Source organism: Cupressus sempervirens, chromosome 1 (assembly GCF_028749045.1).
Source record: "Cupressus sempervirens isolate cs-2001-9-10 chromosome 1, ASM2874904v1, whole genome shotgun sequence".
In the NCBI taxonomy this organism is placed as follows: Eukaryota; Viridiplantae; Streptophyta; class Pinopsida; order Cupressales; family Cupressaceae; genus Cupressus; species Cupressus sempervirens.
Genome location: NC_143118.1, coordinates 633,954,061 through 633,979,930, shown reverse-complemented (window position 1 = coordinate 633,979,930; position 25,870 = coordinate 633,954,061). Strand labels below are relative to the sequence as shown.

Sequence of the window (25,870 nt, the reverse complement as noted above, 5' to 3'; positions counted from 1 at the left end):
GTACAAAAATTAAGTAAAAATCAAAATGAAAAACCTAATTCACAGAGAGATTGTCATTCTAATCATGAGGAAAATGAGCCCTCATCACAAAGTTCAATTTCATGAGATACATTTCCTTCATTTATTCCAAGGAGAGAGCCTATTGCAGCAGAAGGAACAACTAATAGCGTGGAAGAAATTCCACACATGTATGCAAACTTGGATTCAAATACTCGACACCTTATAGGTTTTAAAGAATACTATGAAACAAAGATTATGGAAAATAGAAAGGAAATTCATGTAGATGAAGACCTTCAGGAAAAAGTAAATAAAGTAAAACTGCCATGTTATGATGGATCAGGATAGGAAATTGCTCAATCATGGGTGCAAAACTTAGATACATATCTATCATACAGTCCTATGATGGAACAAGGTGCTATTAAGTTTGCCATACTCCATTTAAGGGGGTCAACCCATAAATGGTGGCACTATGGCCAAAATTCCTTAAAACTCAAAAAGATTATCGCCTATAGTGAACTCACTCAGAAATTAATGAGTAGATTTGATAAAAAGAACTCGAATGGTACTTCCAAGAGCTAACCCGCCTCAAACAAATAGGAACATCAGAAGAATTTGCTAATTAGTTTCAAGACCTATTGGTAATGGTTCCAAATCTATCTTAGGGCCAACTAACTCATCTGCGTATAGAAGGACTTAAAGATTCCATTAAAATCCATGTAAAACCCCTTGAGCACCAAAGTTTAGAGGAATCTATTAGGAAAGCCAAAAAGGTGGAGACTAATGTGATAAAGGAAAAACCAATAGTTTCCTAAATAAAATTTCCCAACAAGGTGAAGAATCGAAGAAAAATAATCAAGGAAGACCATGTTATTATATGTCAAAGTCCATGGAACAAGGGACACAAGTGTCAGGAATGGGACGAACTATTAAAGAAAAACCTATGTTTCAAATGCAAAGGGCCTTGGAGTTGCAACCATCATTGTAAGAGAGGGAAAACGAACCTAATAGAAGAGATAAGCAGTGATGGGAATCCAAGAAAAAGGACAAAGGCTGATGAACAAAAACATTATCTGTAATCAACTCATTGAAATATTGTGAGATCATTCCTCTGTGAATGAGATGAAGTTATTCTAGGCACTATGATTAAATCTTAAATATTTGCTTGAGGACAAGCAAATTGGGAAGGGCAAACTGTCATGAGCCAAAATTGTTAATTTAAATTTAAATTTGTATTTATTATTTAAATTATGAATAAATTGATATAGTTCATTGATATTAATACTAAACACTTCTGAATAATCTAATTACTAATATCAAAGGATAATATTAATCTATATAAAATAAATAATAAATAGTAATATTAATATATATATCAATAATGAATCAAAAGCTATCCATTAAATATTCATTATTACGAACAAGCATTTCGGGTTTAAAATATCTAATTGAGTGGGGCAACTAGAAGTCGTGACCCATTTCAAAAGGCAATGCCTATTTCCACGTAGGCACATATTAAATGCCAAAGGCACAAACAACATGAGGAGGGGAGTATATTGATTGCCAACTGGTCAAGTGTGCAAAGTCTTGGAAATTGCACATATTAATAAATTTGTAGGTCGGGCTCTTTACAACATTTTGATCGGCCATCGGGGAAGACATCAGGGACGAAGGACGTCATACTTAGGGCTCACGAGATTGGCGAGTTGCAAGGAAGGCATATAAACGGTTTCCCATTCAAAGGATCATGCATGACGTCAGACTTTGACTTGAGCAACATACCCATCATGTGCAAGGTGAGTGAATAGAAGAGATTGTGGTTGTAGTGCCCCTGTCACTGTCGGCTAAGGTAAGTGCGTACAATGGTAGTGTAGGAACTTTTAATTATGTGAAGTAATGTTTGTTAGATATACTTAGGAATATATGCATGTAAGATCATAGTTAGTTATTTTGTAATAGTATTATTATTAATTTAGTTTATATAATATAAATGTAAGAATTCTTAGGAGTATAATTAGGAATTCTTATAATTAATAATTGTTATATTTTAGTAAGAATTTAGATTATAGAAATAGATATGTTTAGATTGGATTATTGAGATAAAGAATGGTAAGGAATTATGGTTGATTTATATGTGGAGGATGTAGTGGGTTTGATAGACAAACCTAGTAGACCTTAATGATACTCTCTTCAAAGAGATGGCTAAACTAATCGAGGGTCGTCCTAGGGAGCATAGAGGGTCTTTATAGAGGATTGTGAAGCTAGACTTGAAAGGAAGTTTCAAGGAGGAAGGATAAATAATCGAAGACCGTTCCTTAAGACATAGGGGATCCTCTTATAAGGTTAGGAAGTTTGGTTGAAGAATCTTTAAGATGTGTAGAAATAATGGCATAAATTAGAAATGAATTTCATAGTCTATTTTGCTAATGAATTCTTGTAACATCCTATTTTCCTGTGTCTTAATTAACAATTAACATAATCAAAGAAATACGACTATTACTTCAATTTCATAGGAAGATAGTTATATCAGTCATTTTCATGTGAATGAGATTTACCGTTAAAATCAGTTAGACAAAATTTTCTTAACTAGAACTTAAAACACCATCAAGGAATTTTCTATAGAAATTTAAATCCACATACCAGAGAATTTGAACTAATAAATCATTGTAAGTAGGCCTCTGCAATCACCCAAATTAGTCCACAAATACCACTATAAAAAAATCGTATAACGACTACCATCCAATACCGCTATATCAAAATCAAATGACGATTACTATTAAAATTTAAAAACCACTATATAAAATTAGGGCATCACAAACCACTGTATCAATTAGGGCATCGATTACCATTGGATCATTTAGGGCTTCTGATACCATTGCATCACTTAGGGCTTCCTATACCACTGTATCATTTAGGGTTCCAGTTACCACTGAATCAACTAGGGCTTCAGATATCGCTGTATCATTCCTTTCCTTCCGATTACTTAACTGTGTCAATAACTCAAGAGTAGAAAATATGCTCATATTTGATATTCGTATAAATGAAAACAATTCATAATCTATCTCTCGCATCCAGGTGTAAAATAACTGTAATGATGAACTAACTCAATTAATCTTACCTTCTTGCATATACATAATAACAGTAATAATACCTGTTTTCGACAAATAATTGAATGTATAGCTTATCGTTGTTTGTTGTACGTTCGACAACTTTGGGAGAGGTGAAACATTGTCAGGGGTTTAACCACCCAACCTTGGACCATAACTTATCCCCACACAATCTCTATCGAGAAAGGCCCTTCCTACCCATAATTGGACTCAAAACATCTTTCATCTACCGAGCAATCCTAGTATATACACCACTCAACTTGACAGCAGGAGATTACAATATCATGACCATGCATGAGCTATTAAGTGTTTCATTACTTAGTTATTCATATCTGATTTAATTCTTGGTTCTTGTAAGTTATCTCCACCTCTTCACCATTTCAATGGCTTCTTTGCCAGTGAATTCCTCGGTGTTGGTAAGATTATGAGCATTCTGATGTTGCTTACACCTCTTCACCAATTCTATGGCATCTTGCCGGTGAATTCCTTGGTGTTATAAGTATTCTGATTATGTTTGGAAAAAATATGATAGCGTGGCATTGATGTTGATATACAATTAATCAAGTTTTCTACAGGTACCTTTTGAATTCATATATGATGTGAATCACAAGGATACTCGATGAAGATCTTCAATGATCTTTGAATAATTTAGGGGACCAACAGCAAAGTATTATAGTTTGATCTCAGTCTATCAATGTATAGACAACTATGGATGGATATTCAATTCAGTTTAGAAAGGAGTTTGGAAAACATATTCTGTTCTATTCAAAGTCCTATCATTATGTACCGATCAGACATTATACTTAGTGAAAAAAAAATTGAACTATGAATTACAAATGCTTTTACTGTATTTCATTCAACCTTGGAATGAGTAGAGATCAACGTTTCATACTTACAGGTTTAACGTGAAAGAAGATGTTTTCTGATGACTGCATTCAGATTAATAATACATCTATAAAAGAGTCTACCAAAATCATATAATTATTGACCACAAAATCACTGCAAGATTAGACATAGGTATTCCAGATTTGCAAGTGTATATCAATGAGGGGAAATGTGAGAATTTTGACCTCAAAGCAAAATATTAGCCTCTTCTCAAACACATAGATACTTGAAAAGGAAATACCGGTTCCTAACAATGATATAGTCTCCATGCACTTCCAAATATACCCAGCACGAAATAATGTAACTCTGATTATTATTTTGTATGCAATAGATTTTCCATGCACCAAGTATAAAGTCTAGCATTCATCTCTTAACAGAGCTTCCTTGTTGCCACGAGAAGACAACCACGAAATAAATTGTGTATTATGCTCCAGAAAGACAAGCAAAGCTCCAAACTAAGGTGCAATGTCCCACATGAACCCACTATTCACATCAAACCATTCAATGTGACCCCATTTCAACAGTATAGAAATATGGACCCTTTAGCTCGTGCCTCGACCTAGTTTTTGTCATTGATGAGATAACGCTGTTGAAATGTGGAATTTGCATGTTTCTTGAAACTGAAATGATCAAGCCTCTATGTAAAATACTTGGTTTCATAATCATATTCCGAATTGGGTACAATGTAACTTAAATTATACGTACTGGTGTGTTCATCAGTGAATGAAAACTTGGGAGATCTTCGCCTCAGAAAATAGGAATGTCACCATGCCTTCGCTGAACAAAACTCAGAATAAACAACTGAGAGAACACTACGTATCTCTTCATTAGAAAATGATTCACTGTAGGAAACATAGAGAGTTTTTTTTTGGTTTTTCAAAATATGGTAGAGACATTACAGACGTATATATGCAAAGGCTTCAAAAAGCTGAGTACATAAGGCAGGGTTACTGTTTGAAACACGGTTGCCTTCTTGGCTTCCGCCGGTTGAAAGATTATTAACCATTTGAATTCCAAGCATTAAATCGACTTGAAAAAAAGAAGGAAAGAGAATAAAAAAGATTGGAAGAGAAGTTGGGAAGATTATAAGACAATTCAAATTGCCAAATATTAAATCGATTTATCATGCCAAGTGTTAATCAGTTAAAAAACAAGAATATTAAATTTTAAAGAATAGCGTTGGAAGATTATAATTTGAATATTATAATTCAAATGTTATCAGATTTTGAATACTATTATAATCTTATATGTACATGTAAACATTAGTAAATTATTAAATTATAATGGTGTCAAATCATTTTTATATTTATATGCACTTATATAAATATTTATTAAAATAATATGATGAAAGATCAAAAATCCTTTGAGGTATGTTTTATATTTTAACCCAATTATTTTCTCAATTTATTTATTTAAATAGCTCATGCGGGTCCCACAAATGTATCCTGCTTCAAGTCCCTAGGTCCTCAACCCATTTGCCTAGTGATGGTGATGCTCCTGCCTAATTCTTTTTTGACAATGCTTCCATCCTTTCGACGTGTTTCCTGTAAGGATATTCTTTGTAATTAAATTAGAAATTATTTGATCATAAATAATCATAACGGTTAACCTTCTTCTCAATTCCATGAATTCGTGACAATGATCAACTAGCTTGTTATCTTCATTTTGAAATTATAATGATTAACCATCTTACCATTTCATAGGATTATAACTATATTAACTGTCAACTGACTTAATGTGAACCTCAACAGTGATATTTTAAATTAGGTCAAAAATTGGGATGTAACATACCATTCCCCTTGTGGTTCATCGTCCTCAATGAATTTGAAATTGAAACGAACATTATAAAGGAGCGTTTTAAAATTGGAATTTAATGTACCATTCCCCTTTGTGTTTCATCGTCCTCAATGATCTCTGCAAATTAGACACTAAAAGAATATTCCAAATACAAGATATATATAGCATCGTGATATCATTTCTTTTTCAAAATTTAAATCATAATCGGAGCTCAAGATCCATTTTTATTCTAGTGTTTCCAGAAGATACTTGCATGGTAAAATAAAATTAAATATTTACTCACCTAAGTTCACCTTACCGTACTTGTGGTCATCTCAACATCAATTGAGTTGATTCTATTTCATATTCTTGTCATACTCATGTAGACACTCAGCATATCATTAGTTCGATTCCATATGGATATTTTCATTTAAGAGAGTTTTTAGGTTTTAATAACTAAGAGTAAGATAAGTATTCAAAATTGGAATTCTTCAACTAGGAAGTCCTAGATCATAACTTGATCGTAATTTAAATCTCTAATGCGTACCTTTTGGCATATGGCACTTACTAATGGATAGATCATTCTTACAAACTTACAAATCACTTGAATTAGGTTAGTGAATCCATGTTTTTCCATTTATGTGACTTCGGTCTTCATGCTTGTCTCATAACATTTCGTTAGAACAATCATCTCATGATAGAATACAACAGTTTAGTATGTAAAATCAACATCATGTGTATTATACATGTATAGTAGTGTGTCAAAGGGTAGAAACATGATATACTATGCAAGATCATCATACATCTAATCAAGATTATAAGCATCTGAAACAATTCATAAGATTATCATCGAGTGGCTCATCATTCATCTGTATTATTTGGAAGTTTATCTTTTCCATTTCTGTGACTTAGGCTTTCATGCCCATCTCGTCAAAGTTTACATCTGTAAACAAGCATTGATAGTTTCAATTATTCAAGTGTGTTTACTCCATACTGGAGCACAAAATGATCTTGTCGTTTAATTAACATTAGAAAGGATTGTGGTTCACGATTTTGTTTTTCCTTTAGTTCAAGTTCAAAATAGGTAACAATATATAACAATTTATTTCTACCACTTCATAAGAACAAGAATTTAATTGCATAAAATAAATGCTGGAAACATTCAACTGAAAATAATTATTTTGCCATCATCATTTATTTTGATATCATTTTATGAAGATTATAGAAATTGTTTTGGATTGCGCAAGCCTCTGCCTTGAACCATACTTATCCCTCCACATCTTAACATATTAGAATGGCTTCCTTGGGATGTTCAGCAGTCCAACCATCTGAGCTACTCGGTGGTTTGAGTGCCCCATAAGTTATACCTATATAATTGATGTCTATGGACAAACAAAATGATCTCATGATTGGCAACATATGCCTATAAATTACCTTGGCCAAGGATTTCCCAATGGTTCAACAACCTGATCACCACCTTTCGACTTGCCAATCATTTTATCTTCTTAATTATGTCTCATCTTTATGATATTACAATTTATACATTTGTCCATTTTATATTATCTTAGCCCTTCTTGGCTATTTTGAATGATTTTCCAGTTTTGATTGCAATATCCAGTTATGCAAAATAATTTTTTTTCAACATTTACATTTTCAGTTTCTCAAAAACAGTATTGGACCCAAAGGTTTCAGCATTGAACCCAGCATTCTGATACCATATGTAACATCTCCGTCTTAATTAACAATTAACATACTCAAAGAAATATAGCAATTACTTCAATTTCATAGGAAGATAGTTATATCAATCATTTCCATCTGAATGAGATTTACTGTTAAAATCAGTTAGACAAAATTTTCTTAACTAGAACTTAAAACACCATTAAGGAATTTACTATAGAAATTTAAATCCACATACCAGGGAATTTGAACCAATAAATCATTGTAAGTAGGCTTTTGCAATCACCCAGATTAGTCCACAAATACCACTATAACAAAATCGTATAACGACTACCATCCAATACCGCTATATCAAAATCAAATGACGATTACTATTAAAAACCACTATATAAAATTAGGGCATCACAAACCACTGTATCAATTAGGGCATTGATTACCATTGGATCATTTAGGGCTTTTGATACCATTGCATCACTTAGGGCTTCCGATACTGCTAATTCAATTAGGGCTTTCGATACCACTATATCATTTAGGGTTCCAGTTACCACTGAATCAACTAGGGCTTCAGATACCATTGTATCATTCATTTCCTTCTGATTACTTAACCATGTCAATAACTCAAGATTAGAAAATATGCTCATATTTAATATTCATATAAATGAAAAGCAATTCATAATCTATCTCTCGCATTTAGGTGTAAAATAACTGTAACGATGAACTATCTCAATTAATCTTACTTTCTTGCATATGCATCATAAAAGTAATAATATCTGTTTCTGACAAATAATTGAATGTATAGCTTATCGTTATTTGTTGTACGTTCGACAACTTTGGGAGAGGTGAAACATTGTCAGGGGCTTAATCACCCAACTTTGGATCATAACTTATCCCCACACAATCTCTATCGAGAAAGGCCCTCCCTACTCAGAATTGGACTTGGAACATCTGTCCTTTACCAAGCAACCCTGGTATCTACACCACTCGACTTGACAGCAAGAGATTACAATATCATGATCATGCATGAGCTATTAAGTGTTTCATTACTTAGTTATTCATATCTGATTTCATTCTTGGTTCTTGTAGGTTATCTCCACCTCTTCACCATTTCAATGGCTTCTTTGCCGGTGAATTCCTCGGTGTTGGTAAGATTATGAGCATTTCTGATATTACTTACACCTCTTCACCAATTCTATAGCATTTTGCCGGTGAATTCCTCAGTGTTATAAGTATTCTGATTATGTTTGGAAAAATTATGATATCATGACATTGATGTTGATTTGCAATTAATCAGGTTTTCTACAACTATCTTTTGAATTCATATATTATGTAAATCACAAGGATACTCGATGAAGATCTTCAATGATCTCTGAGTAATTTAGGGGACCAACAACAGAGTATTATAGTTTGATCTCAGTCTATCAATGTATAGACGACCATGGATGGATATTCAATTCAGTTTAGAAAGGAGTTTGGAAAACATATTCTGTTCTATTCATAGTCCTATCATTATGTACCGACTGCAATCAGACATTATACTTAGTTAAAAAAAATCGAACTATGAATTACAAATGCTTTTACCATATTTCATTCAACCATGGAATGAGCAGAGATCAACGTTTCATACTTACAGGCTTAACATGAAAGAAGATGTTTTCTGATGACTGCATTCAGATTAACAATACATCTATAAAAGAGTCGACCAAAATCATATAATTATTGACCACAAAATCATTGCAAGATTAGAAATAGATATTCCAGATTTACAAGTGTATATCAATGAGGGGAAACGTGAGAATTCTGACCTCAAAGCAAAATATTAGCTTCTTCTCAAACACACAGATACTCAAAAAGGAAATACCGGTTCCTAACAATGATATAGTCTCCATGCACTTCCAAATATACACAGCACAAAGTAATGTAACTCTGATTATTATTCCGTACGCAATAGATTTTTTGCGCACTAGGTATAAAGTCTAGCATTCGCCCCTTAACAGAGCTTCTTTGTTGCCACGAGAAGACAACCACAAAATAAATTGTGTATTATGCTCCGGAAAGACAAGCAAAGCTCCAAACTGAGGTGCAATGTGCCACATGAACCTACTATTCACAACAAACCATTCAATGTGACCCTCATTTCCACAGTATAGAAATATGGACCCTTTAGCTTGTGCCCCGACCCAGTTTTTGTCATTGATGATATAACGCTGCTGAAATGTGGAATTTGCATGTTTCTTGAAACTGAAATGATCAAGCCTCTATGTAAAATACTTGGTTTCATAATCATATTCCAAATTGCGTACAATGTAATTTAAATTGTGCGTACTAGTGTGTTCATCAGTGAATGAAAACTTGGGAGATCTTCGCCTTAGAAAAGGGGAAAGTCGCCATGCCTCCGCTGGACAAAAACTTAGAATAAACAACAGAGAGAACACTACGTATCTCTTCATTAGAAAATGATTTACGGTATGAAACAAAAAGTTTTTTTTTGGTTTTTCAAAATATGGTAGAGACATTGCAGATCTATATATGCAAAGGCTTCAAAAAGCCGAGTACATTAGGCGGGTTTATTGTTTGAAATATGGTTGCCTTCTTGGCTTCCGCCGGTTGAAAGATTATTAACCATTCGAATCCCAAGCATTAAATTGACTTGAAAAAGAGAAGGAAAGAGAATAAAAAAGGTTGGAAAAGAAGTTGGAAAGATTATAAGACAATTCAAATTGCCAAATATTAAATCGATTTATCATGCCAAGTGTTAATCAGTTAAAAACAAGAATATTAAATTGGAAAGAATAGAGTTGGAAGATTATAATTTGAATATTATAATTCAAATGTTATTATATTTTGAATATTATTATAATCTTATATGTACATGTAAACATTAGTAAATTATTAAATTATAATGGTGTCAAATCATTTTTATATTTATATGCACGTATATAAATATTTATTAAAATAATATGATGAAAGATCAAAAATCCTTTGAGGTATGTTTTATATTTTAACCCAATTGTTTTCTCAGTTTATTTATTTAAATAGCTCATTCTGGTCACATAGATGTATCTTGTTTCAAGTCGCTAGGTCCTCAACCCATTTGCCCAGTGATGGTGATGCTCTTGCCTAATTTTTTTTGACAATGCTTCCATCCGTTCGATGTGTTTCCTGCAAGGAAATTCTCCGTAGTCAAATTAAAAATTATTTAATCATAAATAATCATAATTGTTAACCTTGTTCTCAATTCCATGAATTCGTGACAAATAATCAATTAGCTTGTTATCTTCATTTTGAAATTATAACGACTAACCATCTTAGCATTTCATAGAATTATAACCATATTAACTATCAATTGACTTGATGTGATCCTCAACGGCTATATTTTAAATTAGGTAAAAAATTGGGATGTAACAATTCTATAGTTAATGTTGTCTTGATGAGTGGGGACATTAGATGTTGCTATTTTCAAAGCATGTGTATCATCGAGTTTTCTTCTGGAGTTGGGGCTAAAACTGAAAAATATTAGAAGTTAACAAACAACATTTATGGCTGCTAGTTATTGTTGTCAATGCCCTTATTGCAAAAAATGGCTGTGGGAGGTTATGCACTTTCTAATTGTCAAGGATGGGAAGAGTTGGGTATGCAGGAGCTACTTGCCTCACCATTTTTTTCCATACTTGAGGCCTAGTCCAATCTTCTCAGTTACATTGTGACTATGTAGCATGGCTGAAAATGGGAGTCTACGTTATAGAGATTATCTCTGGTTAGAAACTCGTGGCTGTTGACAAACTGGATGTCCTTTGCTGAACGCTATATGTCAAAACTCCAGTTTTTATGTGTGCTTATGCGATTAAGTGATGTGAAAATGTTGAATTTAATTATCTTCATTGCAATATCTGAGTGAGTTTGGATTTCATACTAAGGAGCTGCTTGTACTTTGCTGCAACTACATCTTCTGGTAATCTGAAGAATTTCATAAAGGTAACATTTTTGTAACAGTTGAGGTACCTAATCTCATCCTTTGTATATAATTGTTAAGATGTGTATCTTCTATATACAGTTGTTATTCTATCTTTCTCACATCTTGGAAAAAGATCAAGAAGATTATATTCGTGATGTCTATTTAATGAAGATTCTTGGTTGCAGAGGAAACCTTTGAATCCCCTCCATTCTTACATATGTTTTAATATTTTGGTATAGTAGGTTTGAGACTCTTGATGGAAAACGAGTCTTAGTTGTGTTTGCATTGCTTGTTGTTATGAGTTCTTATTCATAATGAGTTGGTAAGGTCAACCTGATAATTCTTTCACTCTGGGAGTGAACATCATGTTGAGAGAGTCCATGATGACATCACAAACACAATGCTTGTTGTTATGAGTTCTTATTCATAATGAGTTGGTAAGGTCAACCTGATAATTCTTTCACTCTGGGAGTGAACATCATGTTGAGAGAGTCCATGATGACATCACGTTGAGAGATTCCATGATGGGAGTTGGAAGTCATGTTGAGATTATGATTGTCAAGTTTTTTTCTTCCCCCTTTTAAAGCTTGAGATCATTGGTTAAAAGTGAGAAAGAGGTGTCTAAGTCTATTTTAGGCTACTTCTCATCTTTCCCGAAGCACTCTGTCATATACTTCTCCCCAGTCTCCCTTTGCAATGCATTTACCTAATCTTTGTATGCGGGTTTCTTGTTTTTCCGGCGTGGACGGGGATTAGGTGATTTAGGTGATGCAGAGGCATCATGTGCTCATCATAGGTACCTTGGAGATCTAGGTCATCACAAAGGTCATGGAGGATCTCATGGCATTAATTGGTCCATTTTGCAACCAATCATGGCATTTGAAAGCATAAAGAGTCATAATATTGTATAATGTTTTGAAAGACTTTCATATTGAAAAGTTGTAAAGGACCATGAGATTTGAATTATAGTAATGTCTAGGTTTGCATAGGGTAAGCGAGTCATTAGATATGCCCTAATAAGGTCTCATAATAATCTGAAGTCATTTTATAGGTTGAAACATTCAATAAGTCACTTAAAACTTAGCTTATTGCTTTAGAAAATTCAAATCTTGAATGTAACGACTACATGGGCATTTTGGAGAAAAACTCCATAGTTAAAATTTTATGAGGGAATAGGAAGTGAAACGAATTGGAGTTAGTTAAGGGGTTTAATAACTATCTCCCAAACATATAAATATGTGTTGGTACGGCCTGTACCTTATCATGGTACGGACTATCACAGAATTGTAAAATTGCATTGACAACATTTTGGTATGTTGTGCATTTTGGCTTGAAAGGTATTGAAACTCAAGGGTAAGGGTTGGAACATGGTGAATATATCCAAACAAACTCATTGAAGCCTTAAAACCTCCCGGAGTTGACCATTTGTGGGACTTGACCATCAGAACCTAGAAGGGTCACTTGACACATTGTTACAAATTTGCTCATTTTGGGTTGTTACTTGGATCCATCACCCTATCCTCTGCATCATTAGGTATGCTTGGGGTGTGATCTTGCGTCCTCCCGATGAGAAGTTAAGTGTTCTCATTTTTATTCTCTGCTATCTTGCCCTAGCATTGCATATCTCATGGATTCTGAGTTGATAAGTTGATTTCCCCATCAAGCGAACTGCACCAACTATGAATCCGAAGGTTGGAGCCATGGAAAGTGAGTAGAAGAGCTGTGAATGTACAATTGCCAATACTTGAAGACTCACGAAGCTGTGGATAGAGGCCAGGATGGTTCTCATTCAGATATGTGGAAATAAGGTCAAATCTTGCTTAGGAATACGGGTTCATGGTTTGCTGTTGCATATTCATGGAAATGCAGTCGTGTTTTTCTATTTCCGAAGCCTCATGAACCTGAGCCAAATCTCAGTTCAAATAATCAAATAATGCGAGCATAAGTGTTGAAAGAACTACTAGAAGGCTCATAATAAGTAAGGCATGCTTGAGATTTGATTTCAAGACCATCAGGTTGAAGTTAAAAGTCGAATGCTGTTGGCTTTGCCTTAGTCCGGAAAGTGCTAATGAGAAAGGAGTTTCCCACCCAAAGGTAACAAAATGGGCTTCTTTTCTAGAGGTTTTGAGATTTCAAAGTCAAGTTACCCAAAATTTGAATATCCTTCGAAGATGCCCAAAGATACTTATAGAAAAATAAGTGCTAAACATGCAAATCCGTTAGGAAGGAAAAGAGTCGAATGCTGTTGGCTTTGCCTCAGTCCGGAAAGTGCTGCTGAGAAAGGAGTTTTTTGCCCAAAGGTAACAAAATAGGCTTCTTTTTCGGAGATTTTGAGATTTCAAAGTCAAGTTACCCAAAATTCGAATATCCTTCGGAGATGCCCAAAGATACTTTGGGAAAAGTAAGTGCTAAACATGCGAATCCGTTAGGAAGGAAAAGTAGTGTTGAAGCCTTTAGCGGAAAATGGAAGAGTGCACAGGTTGTTAAGGATTACTTCCCGAGCAGTGTCTCCGAAAAAAAGGAAAACAATATTGTGGAAAAGCTAAGTGTTACTTCCTCTCCCGCATATGCTAGTATTGTAAAGATATCTTTGTTCCGGATTTTGGAGTAAAATGTAGCACTTCCTGCAAAGCTAAGTATTTGTGTTATTCAATAACCTTAGATTATATCACTTTGCTTAAGTAAAGTAAGAGTGCTATTGGGAACTTTATGTTTTAAGTGCAAATAAATGAAAAGTTTAAATAGTCGTTGCTCAAGGAATTAAATGCAAATTTGGTCGTTATAATCGTTGGTCGAACTTAATTTCGTTCGTGTGGTGCCAACGTTCTAATTCCTTAAAGCTATTTCATCAGATTTGCAAGCTATTGGTTGCTATAAGTTTATTTAAATGACTATTTATTGAGAACTGCATCTTGTGCAATCATAGCGAATGGCAATTAGAGTTGCCGGTTATGAAAGATTAATTGGCATGGAAAGTGAGTTAAGAGATTATACAGACACATCCTTTAAATTCTATGACTTGGGTGATCTACATAGAAGGCTAAATTCCCAACCCATTCACCTAGTCACTCTGAAACTCAAAGAGAGTGGATTGGTAGAGGCAACCGACTTTCCTATGGCTGTTCATGCACCTGAGTTAGTAAGGGAGTGTATTGAGAGATACAATCCAGAAACACATCAGATTTTGTTTCCAGATCAGTCAATCCTCTTGTCAATTAACAAGGCGCTGATGCAATTAGTGTTTGGTATCCCTGTGCAAGAGCAGTATTGTGATATTGATTTTGGGTCCTCCACGTCCATGTTTAATGAGAAAAAGACCCTTAGACGGGAGGACATGCAGCGGACCTAGTTTCAGATGGCTCGTTCAAAGAAGAGCAAAACATTGAAAACTTTGTTTGGCACAAACCTAAAGCGAGAGATCGTGGATATCCTCGCACTCAAATTGAAGGGAGAGGATGAGATTTTGGAGTTTATTGAGGATCACTTTTTCCTAGTGCAAGCAATCTTTGCCGAGGATATGAAGATCAATTGAGCACAAATCATCTGTCATGAGCTCGCTTCCTAGTTGAATTCTACCAGAGGATTCAAGCAGTTCTATATGTCCTACTTGATTTATGCTTTGGCAACACACCATTTGTGGCTTGGTCTCCCAAGTATCTCAAACTACGATGAGTGCACCAAGGTCTATGAGTTCTATCCGCATCTACAACTGCAGAGGAGCTATGAGGAGTATGTAGTTGTCAGTGATGCCTTTATGATGAGATTGTGCTGGGAGTTGCAAGGTTTCCTTGAGAGGAGATTCTCACATGAGGCAATTTCGGCTATAAGCCAATTTGGATGCTCGTTCATCCGGTTTCCGAGTTTCTCCTATTTGTGAATAGGAGCTTATGATGGATTTCCAAAAGATTGCCTAGATATTTGGAGGACAAGGTAGTTCTAGTTGAGTTGTGTTGACAAATTTTGGAGGTGAACATCTTGTGTTCAATATTACCAAAATTGTTGGAATTCCATTCCCTATTGTGGTAGGCCCGTATTCATGTGCCTCTAGATTAGACGTTCGAAACCTGGTAAAAAGTTTTGAAGGCAAGATCAAGCTGTTAGATTATGAGGTGCTGAGGCCTCAATATGAACTAGTAAATTTTGTAAAGGATCATTTGAAGTTGGGGTATGCCTATAGGCATGTCCCGAATATTGAAGATTTCTGGTCTGGTTGTCTCAATGAGTACCAAACTCGGGAGAGATTTTGGTCAAGGCTAACTGTTAATGAAATAAAATTGTATAACGACTTTGTTGATGTCTCTGATCTTGTAGATGATGGAGCTTGCATGCACCCTACATCTTACGAGAAGATCAAGAGCACCGATTCTGTCTACTCCACCTGTTGAGCCAATCATTGATACGATGGAGGCTCTCATGCAAGGGCTAATTAAAAGAACAAACAAAATAGGTGGAGTGGACCCTTGTGAGGAAGAAAAGGACTGGAGCTACCAGTTCAACAGATGGCGTGTCAACAAGAGTGACCCAGTCAAATGCAACAACAACCACAACGACCACTACAACAACATTTGTTGGGCTATCGCAATCCATTTGCCAAGGAGGAGTCCAACCTCCAGAAAAGAATGTGCCTCTTACTCCTACTTGCGAAGCTGGCCCTCTTCCGAACATTGGGAAGACGAGAGAAGGAAGACAACAAGGATAAGGGGAAGGACCAAGAGAAATTAGTAGCTAAGCCATCCTCCCTTGTTCAGGTCATCAATTTGGATGGTGATACGAATCCTATGGATCGCTAGGACCATGAAGCATCTCAACAAGGGGATACATTAGCTCTTTCAGTTACCAAGGTAGTTGCCTTCCATATTGCTTCCCAAAGCAGGCCAACCCCGTTGATTCCGAGGAAGCTGTTCCATCCTTCTACACTACAATTTGCTATCAATGTGCTCTTTATAGAGTCTTTGCTCAAAGAGACCATTGATAGAAAGAAGAGGAGATACGAGGATGCAGCCCCATCAAAGGACTTGATCATGCAAGTCACCTTCTCCTAGCCATCAAAGAAGACTAAGAAGCAAAAGACAACTGTTGCATTGTCTACAGATTCAGCAATCGACCATATGCTAGTTGAGATTGTAGAGCCCCAGAAAGAAGGGCAATTCCACGAACTATCAAAGGATGACTTCCAGGTAAGAACATTGGATCTTGGCATTCTAGTTCACGACTCCACGGCGAACATGTGGAAGTCAACCAATGAGAAAATTGAAGACAAATTGGAGGAGCTGAGACCAGAGAAAGAGATATGGAAGGCCTCCAACAAAGAGCTGGTAGAATACATAAAGTCCACACTTGGGAGTACTTCTAGTCAATTCGACCCAAATGCAGAAGAAAACAAGAAGTTACTACTCAAGCTGTAGCAAGAGAGACAATTCAGGCAAGTAGGTTGAGAATGGGTAGATCAGATAAAAGGCCCAGGGTCCCCCACTGGTTGAGAATTTAAGGAGCTTGGTACTGGATGCTCACAAGCTCAGAGAGGCTGCCTTAGATCATCAATCAACCATATAGAAGGCAACGAACAAGTTGATAGAGCAATTGGCCCTTTTGCATGAAGTGATTGATATGAAGACCAATGTGGCCATTGCTCACGTGATCCTAAAGACGGGCTAAGAGTCTCTGCTCCATTGGAAGCAATCCTTGGAGTGTGTCATTGAAAATTTTGTAAGATCTGCAAGTAAACTCAAGCATGTGCATGACCTGGTGCAAAAGATCATTGATAGATTGTTCCAATATTTGAAGATCTTGCACATAGAGTCCTTTGTCTCTACTAATGGCAAGCTGGTAGACATCGAAAGAATGAGTCCAAGTTCCCGGCATTCATTGACGAAGTTGTTGACCCATTTAACTTCCAGGGGACCAAGATTTAGGAGTTGTTAACAACCGATGTAGTCATAAAGAGAAAATGGAGAAGTTTCAATCGAGGGTGGCCAAAATTGATGAACTTACTGAAATGCATAATTATTGGATGATCAGAGCTGACAACATCCTTATTCCAGGTGTCGAAGAGCTGGATAAAGTAATTGAAGCTATGAAAGCATATAGGGGTAAATCGGTTACTTCTAAGAAAACATGATGATTCTGATGCTTCTCTAGACATCTATCATTCTTCCCCTCTTCCTTCTTTTGTCACCAGTCTTGGGATTTAGCTAAATCTTTGTAACGGACAATGATTCAAACTTGTCCTGTTTTTAGATTATTCTATTCAAAGATGCTATGTTGAGCAATTATCCAATGTAACTGGCCATCTTGAGAAGGCCTATAAATGTAATCTCTGAAGATGCAAATAAGATCAACAAAATTTACTTTGGGCAAACCCCTATAGCTAGGACTACTGTGTGAGACTTTGAGTTCATTTTAAGTTTTGTTGTTCATTTAGTTTAAGTGGCTTTCTGGAATGTATGTGTTAATGCTTTTAGTTGAATGGATGTGAATGAACTTGGCTTTATTTCCTTCATTTCAATAGATTGTATGCTTTACTTTCTTCAGCATAAGCATGTCTTCTGTTCATTGTAATCTATGTGTTTAGTTTAGTTCTCTGCATTAGAAAGTTGAAGATTGGTGTGGCAACAGCTGAGGAATAGACAATCCAGGTATTGTCAAAGCATTGGCTAACTCTGTAATCCAAAAATTGCTAATTTCACTATCTTCTCTTTCTTCTTGTTGTTGTAGTTAGTTCTGCATGCTTCCATTTCTTTGCATTATTAGGCTTGAGTAAATTGCATATTGTGAGATAGTCCCCCTTCTTTGCCTAGGTTGTTTAAAGTTCTGAGCAGCTTGGTTTTTGCCTTTTTTACTCTCTGGTGAAGAGCATACCCCCAAACCCGAAAGACAAATTCATTGCATATCTTGCACTCATAAGGGAGTTGTACCTTTCAATTCAAGGGTCACTGATAGAGTACTACACTGACCCATTCTGTTGTTTAGTTTTGTGTTTTCCATTAACCTTTGGGCATATAAAGAGTCAAGGTATAAACCAATATATATATTAAGGAAGACAAATTGTTAACCAATATTCATTCCTTCATACTCTCTAGAAGTTCCACCTTTTCTTCCTCTTTCCCTCCAAATGAATGCATCATGCCTATCAAAGAGTTTTTCAAGGGAAATAAGGTGTTGGGGGATCTTGTTACCTTTGAGTTGTTCGGTTTGAAGCTCCAACTCCTTCATGGTGTCAGGAGAAATCAACCTTACTAACTTGTCATGATGAGAGATTTCATGAAAACGTCACATTGGGAGAGTCCGTGATGAAATGTGACAGATTTTTTCAGGCTTCTCTTGTTGAGAGATGCCATGAAAGCATCACGTTGAGAGAGTCTGTGATGAAACACGACTGAGATTTTTACAGGCTTGTCATGTTGAGAGATTCCATGACAGCATCACGTTGAGTGAGTTTACGTTGATAAATGAATGTGATTTTTGCAAGTTTTTCATGTGGAGTGATTCCATGATCATGAGTAATTGTTAGAAGATTGTCATGTTGAGTGATTCTATGATTATGAATTTTATAGGATCTATGTGATTAGATTTTATCGACATTTTGGTTGGAGCTTTGTGTGACTGTTCGACTAAATATTTCTCTCACTAAGAGGGAGTGTTCAAGTTTGTAGCTGCAATAGAAATCTTTATCTCTGGACGTCGTTATCGTTATGGTCACTTTTAGCTGAAGAGGGCACTTATGATTAAATTGTAATATTAAAAGTAATGACATCTGTCATTCATCATTTGTTTAGGCATGGAAATACGAAGAGTTGTGTTTGTGTTTGTAATAAAGAGCTATATTGTCGGGAATTAAAGAGACCTTCGGTTGGAATGTGAAGAGTCTTTCTTTAAGTTATATATATCACATCAAGCGATAAGCATTGTACACTTGGTTTTTATTATCAATAAAATGATCTTTTGTTGTGTGTGGCTGGGTTTTCCCCTTTATTCTCGAAGGGTTTACCCAGTATATATCTGTGTGTCCCTTGTATCTGATTTGGTTTTCCTTATTGCTGTTTATTTCAGTTTTTTGGGCTAAATCCAACACATATTGGGCATAACATTATAATGCACGTGGAAGGAGACTTTGACTCTTGTACATATTTGTAACTACTGAATATGCCAATTAAGAAAATGATCTTTGCATAAATGTTTATTCCTAAGCACGACGTCCAAGTAGTACATCAAAGTGTACAAATTGGTCTTAGATGGAACAAGTATGATTATAAGTAATATAAATATACTTCTTAGATCACACTATATGCTGGGATTCTATCCATTAAATGAATAATAAGAGGAGCTGAAAATAGTTTTAATGACCTTATATTTTTAGGGTATTTTCATCTAGACTTCTCCATCGCTGCAATTATTTTGGTTTTAACTTAAGGTACTTTGGCTTGAATATGTGTCTTCTATTGGGTTATTGGGAATATTACAAGATTAAACCTTGATAGTTTCTGTTTTGACACAATCCACCATCATTTATTTTGTAGTTGCTTTGCGTCCAGGAACAGTTGAAGTGCTTGCATATCCTTCTCTTCAACAGCTTCATACACTTGTTGCTCACACTGCAGGTTGCTACTGCATTGCCATTGATCCCACTGGAAGGTAAACTGATCTATATTTTTCTTTTTAGTACGTAGTATTACATTGCTTAGCGTAGTTTGACTCATGATTCTTGATTGGTACAATTGTGACTTCTAGTGGTATTGGGTATCATAGTATATTGGTGATTTAGATTCTTGCATATCTATATTTTCATTGTTATTATTACATGTTTTGAGAAAGTAAGTTACACATATTTTAGATCAGAATAATGTTATGATCAGGAGATAAGATAAGATAAGATAAAATTATTAATGTCCAACAAAAGACCACAAGAGGTCTATGGGATTGAGAGTTTACAAACAGATAACTGACAGCAGCAGGAGCACCCAATGTTGTCCGAGAAAAGCGAACAACATAAAAACAACAAGAAACAAGAAGAGAGAGGACAAGAAAAAAACTATGAGTCCTTCCTTGGCAAAAAGAAATCAGCCACAAAAGGATAAAACTGTGAGTGAACAGTATCCCTGAATTGTCTCTATGAGCTCATGGAGGAGTGTCGCTGGCGTAAGAAACCCTTGCGAGGTCTGACAGATCTGGAATGACCAGCAGAACTGGTAGAACAAGTCACACCCCGCAAAGGAGATAAGGGTGCAAAAAAGGCAGCGATAGGCGGATCGGACCTATGTCGGTGAGGAAGTAGTGACTACAGAGTACTATCACAAAGCAGAGTGGCCTCCTGAAGATAGAGCGCTAGACACCGCTGGTCACAATAACTAAAGAAAGCTGAAAGAGAAAAGTTGTCTCGGAATAGACAATGAAATCTCCCTCTGATCTCATAGAAGATAGGGCACCGGAAAATAAAGTGCATCTTCGTCTCAACCTCAGCCAAAGTACACAGCTTACAAATCCGTTCTCCTCTATCAATATGATGGTCTGTTTGAGCATGAAGACGGTGAGAACCAACTCTGAAAGACCCCAGAGAGAAGGAAACGTCTTCCTTTTGAAAGGAATACATTTAATTATTAAAGTGAAGAACATGATTATTATGTTGGTTAAGAATCATAATCACTTGGAAAGCCATATGTAGTTGTCTTTTTTCTAGTTATCTAGTATGGATGTCTCATATATAGGCATTGCCACAATCTAATATTAGGTACATCCACATGAATAGAGCGAACTGCAGCTTGAAAGCATTTCTCCAACCTGCTCTAAGATAAGAATTAATCTATACCTGGTTTGAGCTTTCTAGCTAGCCCCTGAAGTCTCTACTTGATCAAATACAACAACTCTATTTGCTAGTTTTAGTCTATGCTCTTTTTGGCTTTGATTTTGCATTGCTCTCCATAGTGCTTGAGACTACTCTAATTTTTTATTCACTGGGAGATGAATTCTCCTAATTCTACCAATAAACTTTGTGAAATGGTAAAATAATAATTAACAAAAGAGAGGGATACTCCTTAATAGAGAATTACTTGGAGATCTTTCAATAATGGAAACAATCAAGAACTGCAACAAAGAATGGGAACTTACTGAAAAGAAACTATATGTCTTAAATGACCATTATAGTTATAACACTCTTACTTTCATACCCTCACTTAATAGTCATTCTAACTACACCAAGTTACCCACTAAATTTTAAAAACTTGTCCAGGCTCAGAGACTTGGTTAGAAGGTTTACAGTCTGATCCTTGGTTGGAACATATTGCAACATCACAAATCTATCTTCAACAAGACGTTGAAGTGACAATGAAGCTCCACATGCTTGGTTGGCTCTTGATAGACTGGATTCTTGGCAAGCTTTAGCATCCCTTGGTTGTCACAGAACAGGGGTGAATGCCTTGCTTGTTTTTCATATGAAAAAACATTCTCTGAAGCCAAGTTGCCTCACATGCTGCTTGGATAGTTTCTCAATGCTTCACTTCAGTCGAGGAAAGAGCTTTACCTGATGTTTTTTACTGGTCCATGCGAGTGCACCTGTGCCAAAAGTAAAGAGATATCCAAAAGAAGACTTCCTGTCACCAACAAAACTTGCCCAATCTGAGCCCCTTTCTCATATCTCAATACATGCTTCATTGCAATCTGATATTCTGCATTAGCAGTTGTGCAGCAAGAGATTTAACTCACAACATACCTTAGATTTGGTCTAGTGGCTGTAAGATAGACGAGGCTTGCAACCAGTTGCCTGATTGTTGACTCTTTCATCACTGGCAAATCTGATATGAAACTTTAGAATCTGTCTTCCTGAACTTGTCCAACAAACTTGTGGGGCACTTTGATTAGAAATTAAAATACTGCCATTTGTCTGTGTATTGCGCACTACACTATGGGTCTCATGCATTTTTTGGTCTTGTGCACTCACAAGGGTGGTGGTAACTATGGGCTAAGGTGCATTGGTCATTTGGGCAGAGGATTTGGTATATCCGATACTACACTGGGGGTCTGCCCTCCAATCCCAAGGCATACGGGCTTTAGTGAATATTTCCAAGTAATAAACCTTCCAACTTGGTGGATTCCAACTACCATCACCTATAGGCCACCAATGATGAGTCTGTCCACCGAGGAAGAATCAGCTTCCAACGTATATCATCTCGTGACCTTGATATAATTAGATATCTTCTTCCCATCCTAGGTATCACATGGCATTGGTTACCCTTGTCCTGTAGGTGACAGCCAATGTACCCTCCAATACAATGGTTAGTGCCAGTTACCACTATCCGCACAAAAAGGTAACTACCTGGGTAACCATTCCTGTATCATATACAGGGAAGCTCGCAACAAGTTTTCACCTCTGTGAACTTGATGAAGGCTGGCTAATCCATACCAGAAGTCCAGGCATCGATCATTGGCACGGTCCAATGACTGCTGGTCCCTGCTTGAATAATCCCAGAGGTTCAGTTCTGGACCATCGTTAGCCCGAGGTCTCTAAGGAAATTATTTGTCTAAGTTGAATAAAGGGAATAGTTGTAACTTGTAAGCAATAGGTCCCTCTATGGTGAATAATGCAGGAGCCTTCTGTTATAGGTTTATCAATGTATGAGTAGGTTTAATTCTGAATGTCTAGTGACCATGCAAATTCTCTAAGGAGTGTGGCACACTGCGACGTAGGGGCTTAATATAATGGCTCAATTTAATACACTTACCGGTTTAACAACATTTTTGCAATGTAAATGGCAAGATAGAGTGATGAGGTACTTTTGTAGTTTATGTATGCATTTACATAATGGAGAGGGGCTCATAAGAAACCTTATTTCGTTATCATTTGGACTTTATTGTAGATACTTATTGTAAGCAAATAAGCAAAAGAGGATGCTAAGTGATGAAGGGTTCACTAGTTTGCAACCTATGAATGGAATACCAGCTATGTAGAGAATAGCTGCAATCTTTTGCTACAATGCTATCCATCTTCCTATTAGGTATACTGGAGATTGTTCCTAGAAGGTAAAAGAATTTTATAATATAGCAATATTACGACTGCATTTATTATTAAGGAAGAAATGTTTGGTCAAGCATTTAGTACATTATGACTGCCTACTCAATGATTTCCCTTTTGTATCCTTTGTTTGCTAGTTTACAATTTCCATACTAGCTTAGGATATGGGAAAAAACTAAAATAGTTAACATCAGGGGTAAGAAGAAATTAGGAGTCTTTATGAGGCAGCAGCTCAGCATTACAATTTTCTAACAGCATAATCTTCTTGACCTGGATATCAGCATAAAACTAATCTCACAAGGGCAGAATCTCTACCCGACTTAAGATAACTTTAGTAGAGCCTAAGGAAATATAAATGCTAGCTGGGGAAGAATAGTTGTATTTTTATTGTATTGTTCTAAGTTCTAACAACCTGTAGTTAATTTAAACATAAGAAATAAACTCTTATCTATCTTTTTACTTGCAGATTTCCTCTTGAATAACCATTTCATTTCAGATTTTAGTTTTACCATTTATATTAGAACTTAGAAGCTACCAGTTTAGTATATAAAATGAAATTTATATCTGCAGACTGCTTCCTAAATGAGCACCTACAGCTACTAGGGTTTTTTAAATTTCTGGACCAAATATTTGACACATTTATCATATCAAACTAATTTGAGAGAACAATCTAATGCATAAAATTGCATACAAATTTGCAGGCTGAAATTCAAACATTAAACTCCGATATTTTAATCACTAGAGGTTGAAATGGAACCTGATTAAATGGATGGCATATGTAAGTTGTCCAATCTGAAGTTTGGCACCAATATTTCACTCCAGGCCTATAAAATCCCTTCCCTTGTTGCTGCTCTATTCTTCCCAGCTAGGCTTTCCAGTAGTCTCTTCCCTACTCATCCCCCTTTGTTTTATTTTCTCTTTTGCTCTGCCCATCTTTCCATGAGTTGCAAGGGCTTTTAAATTAGCATTTGGCCTCCATTTTCCACATTTCTGTTAATGTCCAACTGTCCACAGTCAAGGAGGCCATGCTCCATTTACTCATGGCCCTTGCTTCCAATTCTGGTGCCCATTCTCCATAATTGTGGTCGGTCTCTGCCATAGAGGGAAGTAGTTCACCATTTTAATGTTGTCCATCATTTTTTCTGCCATGGAATAGCCCAGGACTACTTCCCTATAGTTTTTTAAGTTTATATTTGCTCTCTCCTATGTTTTATTTTTCCTCCCTCTTCTATGGGTTCATGGGCCTACAGACGAGGTTGGGTAACCTTTCATGGGTCTGACTTCGTTACCAACTAGGTTAGATATATTCTCAATCAAAAGATGTAACTAGTGTGACTCAATCTCCATAATTGTGGGTTGTCTCTGCCGTAGAGAAAAGTAGTTCACCATTTTAGTGTTGTCCATGGTTTCCTTCTGCCATTGAAAAGCCAACAACCACTTACCTATAATTTTTTAAATTTATATTTGCCCTTTCTCGCATGTTTTATTTTTCCTCCCCTTTCCATTATTCTTATTTTTTTAATTATTAGGTTGTCATCTTCATTTTTTTTCCTCCTATTTTGAGTTTTCTTGTGTTTTATTGTCTTACATTTTGTTATTATTACAATTTTCTTTAATTTATGTATGGTCCAATTTTGTTAAAGGCGTTTACAAAGGAGTGAGAGGGTTCATGGGCCTATAAACGAGGTTGGCTAACCTTTCATGGGTCAGGTTTTATTATCTGGGTTAGATAGATTCTCAATCAAAATGTAACTAGTTTGACTAAACCTTCCACTAGCGAACTAGGGTCCAAAGTTTAGAGTTCTTTCCCGATATAGTTTGCTAGGGTCACTGTTTGTTGCACCTCAAGTACCTGCAAGACCATCCAATACTCATACATACATCACAATAACATTAGTACCATGTTAGTCCAATAAACACAATATGTAAGTACCCATCCAATCATATCATAAGTAAAATGAAACTATCAAATATACCATTCCTAATTAATTGATGTTTAGGCTATTAAACTGCTAAAAGTAAGTTTATAGTGCTTACTATTAATTTCATATATACTTCAAAAGTAAAGGTGTTATATCTGAAAGACATTAAAGTTTTTTTTTCCTTCGTCCAAATTACATCGGGACAAGAGGTAACTAACAAAATAGAGAGGTGGTGTATGGGGATGTGACATAATACTAATTACATTATGGAAGGTATACAAAACACCTTTTACTGACACAAATGTGATTCCAATACCCTACCTATTGGTTGGGATAGTGTGCATGATAAATTGGCTTTTCCAAATAGCCTTTGCTTGTAGCACACCTGTGTAGTTCCCCTTAGTTTCCCACAATAACTCGATTTCAAGAGCAAGACTTAGTATGTTGTATGGTGACATATTTGTTGGGCATGTAGGAAAATAAGTTGGTATTTTGAGAGCAGTTGGCAGTTGCATACAAAGGTGGATCTCACAAACAAAGAGGTGTGAGACAA

The 25,870-nt window shown here is 35.9% G+C and overlaps 1 protein-coding gene across 3 annotated transcripts in view; it reads left to right on the top strand.

The window, feature by feature from the left end:
- The window catches only part of TEX1 (Transducin/WD40 repeat-like superfamily protein), a 153,685-nt gene that overhangs the window by 97,201 nt on the left and 30,614 nt on the right, over positions 1–25,870 (top strand). Inside the window, exon 7 of one of the 3 annotated variants that reach the window (XM_089833395.1) lies at positions 19,932–20,025. In XM_089833395.1, coding sequence (XP_089689521.1) covers positions 19,932–20,025 — 94 coding nt within the window. Of the gene's footprint in view, positions 1–19,910; positions 20,026–25,870 lie in introns of all 3 variants that reach the window. The other 2 variants (XM_089833389.1, XM_089833380.1) reach the window with 2 other exon arrangements.